The sequence below is a fragment of the Rhagoletis zephyria genome, unplaced genomic scaffold (assembly GCF_001687245.7).
Source record: "Rhagoletis zephyria isolate East Lansing unplaced genomic scaffold, Rhagoletis_zephyria_1.1 Rzeph_scaffold_17658, whole genome shotgun sequence".
Classification (NCBI taxonomy): domain Eukaryota; kingdom Metazoa; phylum Arthropoda; class Insecta; order Diptera; family Tephritidae; genus Rhagoletis; species Rhagoletis zephyria.
In genome coordinates this window covers 1-9,455 of record NW_016174719.1, presented here as the reverse complement: position 1 = coordinate 9,455, position 9,455 = coordinate 1, and the positions used below count along the sequence as shown (strand labels likewise).

The window sequence follows — 9,455 nt, the reverse complement described above, 5'->3', positions numbered from 1 at the left end:
AGCCGAGTTCTTCCTCCTACATCCATCCCGGCTGGACACAACACACCACAACATACACTCTTTCACTCACNGAGAAACTAACCGCTGCTTGCTTTCTCTCCTCTTGTCTGTTGAATTTCCGCGTAGGTTGCCCTGTGGATTCGGCGGCAGCGACAGCCGTATTCTTCCCACTCTCGATCTTTCCTAGCCGAGTTCTTTCTCCTACATCCATCCCGGCTGGACACAACACACCACAACATACACTTTTTCACTCACTTTCACCGGTTGAAGTATGGATGAGAGCAAGGAGCAGCTTCGGCTGTTGATTGACTTCTTCACTGGGCCGTTCCAGGCGAGTCATCAGCATGCCGCCGGCTCCTCGTCGTCCTCATCGACTTCTGCCCAGGATGAGCAAGGCACCGGTGATCACATCCGCTCCGCGGAGAGCATGGCGACCTCTGCGGCGGCCACCAAAGCGCCCATCTCTCGCCAGGACATTAATCTAATCATCCGCAGTCTTGAACTATGGTAAGTGATCGATGTTGATGCTGATGAAATCAGTGTGTTGATACCTTTCTAACGCTTTGTTCCTCAACCCCCTAGCAAGAAGAACTTCACGCATTTTTCCAACACTGAAAAGTCATATCTGTTGCCATTGATGACGCTGTGCAGCCATGTGCTGCTCAGTGAGACGAATCAAAGTAAGCGACGCGGGCAAAGCCCTTCTTAATCCCCTTCCACTCAATAGAAGGCACGCCGATCTTACCTACTTTTTTTCTCCTTCTCTCTCCACACAGTTCCGCGTAGCTCCCTTGCCACTGTGTCGGACATTCTCATCTACATCCTTCAGTTTCTGCTAAACGAGCTGTCGGCGTACTCGGACNTCTGTTGCCATTGATGACGCTGTGCAGCCATGTGCTGCTCAGTGAGACGAATCAAAGTAAGCGACGCCGGGCAAAGCCCTTCTTAATCCCCTTCCACTCAATAGAAGGCACGCCGATCTTAACTACTTTTTTCTCCTTCTCTCTCCACACAGTTCCGCGTAGCTCCCTTGCCACCGTGTCGGACATTCTCATCTACATCCTTCAGTTTCTGCTAAACGAGCTGTCGGCGTACTCGGACGAAGAGGCCAACTTCAACGAGTTCAACGCAGCTTACTACCGAAAGCTACGCGATGTGCACAGTCTGTCCCTGGACAGTGAAGAGTATTACCGATACCTTCTCAAGGTGAGTTGTCTCGTGGACGCTTTTAAGTTTGATCGGTGGACTAACTTTTAACTGTTTCACTACTACGCCACCAGTACCGCATCACCAAGTTTCTCAACTTTATGCTGATCGGCGACAGTGACAAGTACGAGAAGGCGTTTTTCACCAGCCGAGAGCTCTACAGCCTCTGTCAGATGCTCACCCTCAAGCCGTTGCCCGATTCGTTGCGATGTCACTCGGCAAGCACTACCGCCGCCCTCACCACCACCTCCACTAGCAGCAGCAGCTCTGTCGAGCAAGACTCGTCCACTCGATCCTTTCCGGTGGTGGTGACGCCCGGCGCCACGGCCTCAATCTCCTCGCCCTCCTTCAGCTCATCGACGAAGCGCATCCGCCTGACGCAGCCCGTCGGCTCGCTGGACCGCAACTCCAAGGAGGAGTTCTTTGACCAGCTCCTGACGCCTTTTATCGTCAGTTCGAACAGCAACATCTCGCCGCCTCCGGCGCTGCATCCGCCGCCGCCGATGTCGTCGTCGTCGTCCTCGGTGTTGTCCAGCGGTGGCCACTCCTCAGCGGCCTCCTCCTCCCACCGCTACCACCCGCACCAGGCATCGTTTGGAAGCCAACCGCCGCCGCCGCCGCTGTTGCCTCCGGGCATTTCAGGAGTCAGTTCTGCCCATCACCACCACCACCACCAGCATCAGCAGCATTCGTTTGACAGCAACATGGACGACCTGAGCGGAGCAGGAACCAAAACATCCACTTCCTCCGCTTCGAAGAGCCACGCCGCGCAGATCAAGTCGTACCTGATTAGCCACAATCAGATGTACTTTCAGTACGCCGGCGGGGCGAACACCCTCCTCAATCTGGTCAACTCGTACACCATCCTCCGCCCGTACATTCTCCACCTGGGCGCCATCGAGGAGGGCGCCCACCTGCGCTTCGCCAAGCTCGACCCGGCCCACCTGGAGCTGCTCACCGAGCGCATCGCCACCGACCTCGACCTGGTGGCCGCCATCTTCGAGCTTAACCGCCTGCTGGAGCCGCTCAGCTGTGATCGCATCTCCAAGATGATCGTCACCGTGCAGGCCTGCCTCTACGCCGCCCTCACCATCATCTCCCATGTGAGCACGGCAGAGACAGCGGCAACAGCAGCAGCAGCAACTGAGGCGGCTACCGAAGCTACCAAACAGCAGCAGGGAGGAGGTGGTGGCTACGAGCAGGAGCGCGCCATCGCGGAGATTGTCGCGAAGAGCCTGGCGCTCTACTCCTCGCTCTTTGAGATCTTCCGGCAGTCGAACCGCGTCGCCGGCCAGATCTGCCAGAATGCGCACATGTTCACCGCCTGGCTGCTCTTCAGCGGCATGCAACTGCTGCTCAACAGCAGCCGACAGCAGCAGCAGCAGGCGCAGTCGAGCGGGGCCGCTGCAGTGAGTCTGCAGCAGCAGCAGAGGCAGCTGCGCAGCACCTCCGGCCTGGCGAATCCGCTGGCGAAGCACGCCCTCAAGCTGATGGCCTCCCTCCTCGACGACCTCCACCTCGAGTTTGGCGACCAGAGCACGCGGGCCATCTTCGGCTCGGAGGAGTCGGACGAGGCGAGCGGCGACTCGCTGGACGAGCTCAACTTTCTCAAGAAGTTTAGCTTCACCTGTCCGGCGGCGGCGGCGGGTACTTCTTCAACAACAGCCACCACCGCTGCTCCAGGAACTTTGGAGCAGAGCGGCAGCTCGAGCTCGGTCGCCTCTGGTGGAACGCTCAGTCCCAGCGCCTCGCAGACTGGCCTGGGAGGAAGTAGCAGCGGCAGCCAGACGACCTCGAAGGCGACCTTCAAGTACAACAAGTTCGGGCACTACAGCGCCTGGCAGCGCATCGAGATGATCGTCTCCTCGCAGCTGAACGTCATTCAGCTGCTCTTTAGCTACCTCTCCACCGGCTACCGACGCGCCTGCCTCATTCGCACCACCAGCCTCGCTTCGGCGGCCAGTGTCGCTGCGGCTGCTGCTGCTGCTGCTGCTGCGGCTTCTGAGGGCTCNGAGTCGGGTGACGCCGAACTGGGCGAGACTGCCAGCACTGGAGGTGGCAGTGGTCGCAACTTCTCCATCGAGGACCTCTACACGATCCTCCTTGGCGAGGCCTATCGCAACAGTGGACAGCATCACCATCAACAACATCAGGAGCAGGAGGAGTCTCTGAAGCAAACGACCTCCACCGCTGCNCGGGCACTACAGCGCCTGGCAGCGCATCGAGATGATCGTCTCCTCGCAGCTGAACGTCATTCAGCTGCTCTTTAGCTACCTCTCCACCGGCTACCGACGCGCCTGCCTCATTCGCACCACCAGCCTCGCTTCGGCGGCCAGTGTCGCTGCGGCTGCTGCTGCTGCTGCTGCTGCGGCTTCTGAGGGCTCCAGTGGAAGTGCTCACGCAGAGGAGTCGGCTGACGCCGAACTGGGCGAGACTGCCAGCACTGGAGGCAGTCGCAATTTCTCCATCGAGGACCTCTACACGATCCTCCTTGGTGAGGCCTATCGCAACAGTGGACAGCATCACCATCAGCAACATCAGGAGCAGGAGGAGTCTCTGAAGCAAACGACCTCCACCGCTGCCGCCTCTTCAGTGCTGGCGGAGCTGCGGCGCGAGGCGGACAGCCACTACGGCCTGGTGATTGCCATTCTGGACCACCTCAACTACTACTACATCTGCTCGAAGATTGACGCCCTGCAGGCCTTCTTCAAGCAGATGCTCACCGACGGACAGCTGATTGCCCTGGCGCACATTATCCAGGACCTGGACGCGGAGCTGGAGGGAGGAGGAGGAGGCAGCGGAGGCCATGGACAGCAGCAGTCCTCATCGGCTCGCCGCCTCTCCTACCCGGTTCTCTCGACGAAGACCTTTGCGCGCTTCAGCGGCGCGCTCACCTCGCTGATGCACAACCTCATTGCCATGCAGATACTGAGCGAGGAGCAGCAGAACTCGCTGCTCGCCTACCTCGGCTTCAAGCCCTGTCCGGAGGTGGAGGGCTGCACGTGGAAGCTGTACCACGGGGCGCGCAGCCTGGCCATCCTCGCGCAGGTGATCCTCCTGCGGCAGCAGCGGGAGAAGGAGGAGATCAAGCTCGACCTGAACTCGATCACCATTCAGATCTGGCGTGGCTTCGTCAACCAGCTGAAGGGCTGCAGTCTGCGGTGGAAGGGCGACACCAGCCCGCACAACGAAGAGTGCCCTGTCTACTACGAGGACCTCAATGTGGAGCACGCCCAGCTGATGCTCTTTCTCTTTCACAACCTGAAGCTGCTGCAGCGGAAGCACGTCTTCTACCTGGTCGGCCTGGCGCTGCACGAGATTAGCGCAGAGCTGAACTCCAACGGTTCGGGCAGCTCCAGCACTGCATCTCCGCCAAAGGTGCGCGCGGTGAGCGCCGCGCAGATTCTCTTCATCGGCCGGCTGCTGCACCTCTTTGAGTACATGTGCAANTCTTTCACAACCTGAAGCTGCTGCAGCGGAAGCACGTCTTCTACCTGGTCGGCCTGGCGCTGCACGAGATTAGCGCAGAGCTGAACTCCAACTCAAGCGGCTCGGGCAGCACTGCATCACCTCCGAAGGTGCGCGCGGTGAGCGCCGCGCAGATTCTCTTCATTGGCCGGCTGCTGCACCTCTTTGAGTACATGTGCAAGAACCTCTACGACACGCCCGCCTACCTCTTTGAGCAGATCAACCACAATCTGCTTAGTGGGAATCAGACGCCGCCGGCGCTGGCTGCCGCCGCCGCCGCTCTGGGCAGTGACGGCCCTGGTGGAGCCACTGGCGACGAGGTGGACGACGACACCGCCACCGTGGCCAAGATTGAACTGGAGGAGTGCCTGCGGGCGGAAAAGTCGGTGGACTCGCTGCGCAGCGCGCTCTTCTTTGCCGACAAGCGATTGGAGTGCAACTACTTCAACTACATTCTCGCGAACAAGGACGACGACGAGGAGGGCGAGGGCTGCGGCGAGGAGTCGGCCCTGTTGGGCCCTGGCGGACGAAGCGGAGGAGGTGGCAACGGAGGGGGCGTCTCCTCGAACCTGGGCTCCTCCAACTCCTCCTTCAACTCGTCCTCGCTGACGGCCTCGTCGACGCACGTCAACGCCGCCGCCTCCACGGCCNGCTCTTCTTTGCCGACAAGCGATTGGAGTGCAACTACTTCAACTACATTCTCGCGAACAAGGACGACGACGAGGAGGGCGAGGGCTGCGGCGAGGAGTCGGCCCTGTTGGGCCCTGGCGGACGAAGCGGAGGAGGTGGCAACGGAGGGGGCGTCTCCTCGAACCTGGGCTCCTCCAACTCCTCCTTCAACTCGTCCTCGCTGACGGCCTCGTCGACGCACGTCAACGCCGCCGCCTCCACGGCTGCTTCGACCACCGGCGGCGGAGGGGGCGGAGGGATGGGCCACAATGGCAGCAGTGTGGGCGGTGGTGGTGGGCTGACGGCGGCGGCTGCAGCTGCGGCCGTCGCTGCGGTGGCCGCCAACTCTCCGAACGCCACCAACACTAGTCTCAGTCTGCAGGAGTTTATCCTCCACCCGCGCTTCTACCACCTCATGGACGTGGGCTACCTCTACGGCAGCAGCGCCCGCAGCGGCAGCTCCTCCTCCTCCTCCTCGGGTAGCTCCTTTGTGCCAAAGTTGGATGGTGAGTGCCTTTTATTTTTTTGATTTTCTAATGAACATTTCTTTCCCGCTTTGCCCAGGCATGGCGTGCAACTTTATGCTGGCCGGCTTTCCCAACCTGAGCTACGAGGCCTTCTACAACTCGCTGCTGAACCTCTTTCAGTTTCTCGGCCACCAGTACGACGTGGATCTGCGGAGTGGTGGTGGTGGTAACAACAACAACAACCACAGCAATGTCTCCCCTGATCCAGCACAGCCACCGGTGACCATCACCACTAGCGGCAGTGGTAGTCCTAATGAAGCAAGCACAGCCGCATCCTCTCCGGCGAAACCGCCCCGCTACCCGTCGCTCGGTCCCTTTGGCCTGTGCTGTCTGGACTACAGCTTTGGGACGATGTGGCGGCTGGTCAACCAGCTGCCCCCCACTCTGCAGAGCTTCACCGACATCACCGAGAAGGTGGAGTCGAAGAACTACGACTGGTCGGCGGACGGGGGCCGCTTCAACGCCGCCAAGCTGATCAACATGTGCATTTGGATACCGCGATTCGAGAACCGCGCCGTGTACATTTGGATTCGAGAGCTGCTCGCCAAGGTGAACAACAGCGTCGCCGCCCAGCAGCAGCAGCTGAAGTCTTCAGCAGAATCAGCCGACCAGAATAAGGTGGCCCCGGTGAACCTCGACGAGACGATGGCCGAGNGCAGCAGCAGCAGCTGAAGTTTTCAGCAGAATCATCCGACCAGAATAAGGTGGCCCCGGTGAACCTCGACGAGACGATGGCCGAGCTGATGACCAAGTTCAACTCGCTGCAGTACAACTACCGCCTCTTCAAGACGGTGGTGCGCACCTTCTACCACTTCAAGGTGTCCAACTCGAAGCTGAGCTCGATGATCAGCAGCCACTCCAGCGACCACCTCTTCAGTCTGCCGCACGTTCAGTTTCCCAAGTTCTTCACCCTCCTCGCCATTGACCTCTTCACCGAGCGGGTGATGCTGCTCATCCGTTCGGAGTTTACCCGTTCGGTGGCCGCCATTGGCGGAACTGTCTCCGAAGGAGGCGGTGCTAGCAGCAGTGGCACCATCACCAGCAAAAGGTCGGAGAAGAAGGGCAGCAAGGCGTCGAAGGAGCTGCAGCAGCAGCAGCAGTCCACCGGCGACGCCATTCTCACGCCGGCGAATGCGAAGAGCCTCAGCAGCGACAGTCAGGAGCTGATCTACGAGAAGTTCCTGCCGCAGATGATTGGCCTCTTTCAGAAGATGTACAGCGACATTAACACCATTCTCATCTACGATGGGCCGCTGAACAACAGCAACAACAGCAGCAGCTCCGGCTCCTCGCCGACGCGCCCCTGCCCCGGCCCTCCCAGCCGCAGCCCCACCACCGACCTGAAGTACCTCTTCTACCGCAGCCTGGTGAACATCTGCTCGACCAACTGCTTCGACACCAGCATGAGCGACATCAGCGCGAACATCGTCGACTTTCTGCCGCACACCATCCTCCTCAAGATTGACCAGTGGAATCGCATTCACGCCAATGTGGAGCGCCGCGCCGGGCAGGGACCGCTGCATGAGCTCATCTCTGCCGGCCATCCCATGGAGGTGCCCCTCGTGGAGGTGCAGTCGGAGGGAACAGGAAGTGTAGGGACTGGAAAGAACAAAAACAGCAACGGCAATGGCAGCGCCTATGTGCACCACTTTTCGGCCTTTCTCAGCGAGAAGTACTCCCTCTCGGACTTTCCCACGGTGAGCTCCATTGAGACGGGCGCGGGAAACATTGCCTGGATCAAGCTGAAGCAGTACTGGTTCAAGCTGTTCAAGTTTGCCGAGAGCATCTACTGGTAAGTGGGGAAAGAGTTGGTTGATTTTCATTGGGGTTTAACGCTTTTCCCTTCTCCTTCTTCCACCCTAGGACAAAGAACTACTACATGCCCTCTGACCCCTTCGTCAGCCAGCTGATGTCGATGCAGCTGAACCTGGTGTCCAGCTCGCTGACGCACGGCATCAACGAGAGCACCGGCACCACCACCGTCGCCTACCGCATTCTCGCGAAGACCTTCGACCTGAAGGCGGACAGCAATGAGATGTACTGCTCGGCGCTCTACCCGCAGTTCATCCGCAACGCCTTCTTCATCCTGACCACCCTCAAGAACCGCGCCTTCNCAATGAGATGTACTGCTCGGCGCTCTACCCGCAGTTCATCCGCAACGCCTTCTTCATCCTGACCACCCTCAAGAACCGCGCCTTCACCGAGCTGGCCGAGGAGGACCAGCTGAAGTTTCAGAAGGTCCACCAAGACTGCGCCTCGGAGTTCTTCATGTTCTTTGCGCGCATCCTCAAGAAGACCTCCGGCAAGGTGGCCTTTGAGGAGTTTCTCTGTGATACGACGCCGACGACGCCCACTGCCGCGCAGCAACAGACGACGACGGCCACGTCATCGCCATCGACTTCCACCTCGGCTTCGGGCGCATCGGCTTCCGCTTCCGCTTCTGCCACTCTGACCAGCTTCAGCTTTCTCGACCTGATTGAAGTCGCTTCGCATCCCTTTGCGACGGCCGCCTACGCCGTGAACCTGCTGAAGCTGCTGAAGACGCTGCTCAGCCAGGCGGATAAGTACCCCGACGACATTAACATCATCCGCCTCTGCTCGGGCCTCTCAGCGGCGCTGGCGGAGCACCCCCAGCGGGTGGCCTTTCTCTTCAACTGGCTGCACATGATTCTCTTTCACCGCCGGGCCAGTGAGGACACTGTCAGCACTGTCGCTGGCCGAATGGAGGGGGTGGTGGTGGGGGTGACCACGCCCATGCAGACCGGGGAGACCGCAGAGCCGTCCTCGTCAACCACTGCCACCGCCCTCTCTCCGGTGGTGTACATGTCCTCGGAGGGGGAGTCCTCTAACAGCAGCACCGTCTACCTGCTCTACAAGTTTGTCTGCTACGTGATCAAGGACAGCAGTCGCTTCGATGAGACGGTGCTGGCGGCGCTGGCGGAGGCGATGCTGCCCACGGCGCGCAAGCTCCTCAGCCAGTCGCTCTATGACAACGGAGGTGCAGGCGGCGCCGGAGACGCCCGCAGCAACCACTTTCTCTCCTTTGCCGGCCTCTTCACCAGTCTGGTGCTGCTGATGAGCGCCGCGGGCAATTCGGACCACTTTGTGGCCGCGTACGGCAAGCCCGGCGGTCACCTGAAGCTCATTGACGAGGTGGTCAGCTGGCTGACGCTCGCCAAGGAGTACCTCTCCAAGAAGGATGTCATTCAGAAGATTGAGAAGAATGTCAGCTTTGGGCGGTAAGTTTTGGACGTTTTTTTCTACTTGATTTGAGGTGATTCTAACTTCTTTCTTGTTTAGACACCAGTTTATCCTCGAGTCGAGCTTCCAGATGCTCAGCTACCTCTCGGACATCTTCAACGCCCTCGAGTACAAGTTTGTCTACCTGAAGTCGGCCCGACGGCCGGTGGTGTCCACTGATGCGGAGGGCGAGGAGAAGACAACCTCGTCGACCGCAGCTTCATCTTCAGCGAGGCTCTTTGTGGACGACGACATTGACGAGGCGGCGGCCATTGGCCTGGGCTACGGCGACGACGACTACCTCGACCACAACTGCTACTACGGCGAGGAGGATGAGGAGGACGA

General features: G+C 59.6%; 1 protein-coding gene across 1 annotated transcript; it reads left to right on the top strand.

Moving 5' to 3' along the window:
- The first annotated feature begins 2,255 nt into the window (after positions 1–2,255).
- On the top strand, positions 2,256–3,476 carry LOC108379908 (uncharacterized). Its single transcript, XM_017636272.1, has one exon. It carries the CDS (start codon positions 2,256–2,258, stop codon positions 3,474–3,476), a length of 1,221 nt encoding a protein of 406 aa, XP_017491761.1.
- Positions 3,477–9,455: the final 5,979 nt, after the last annotated feature.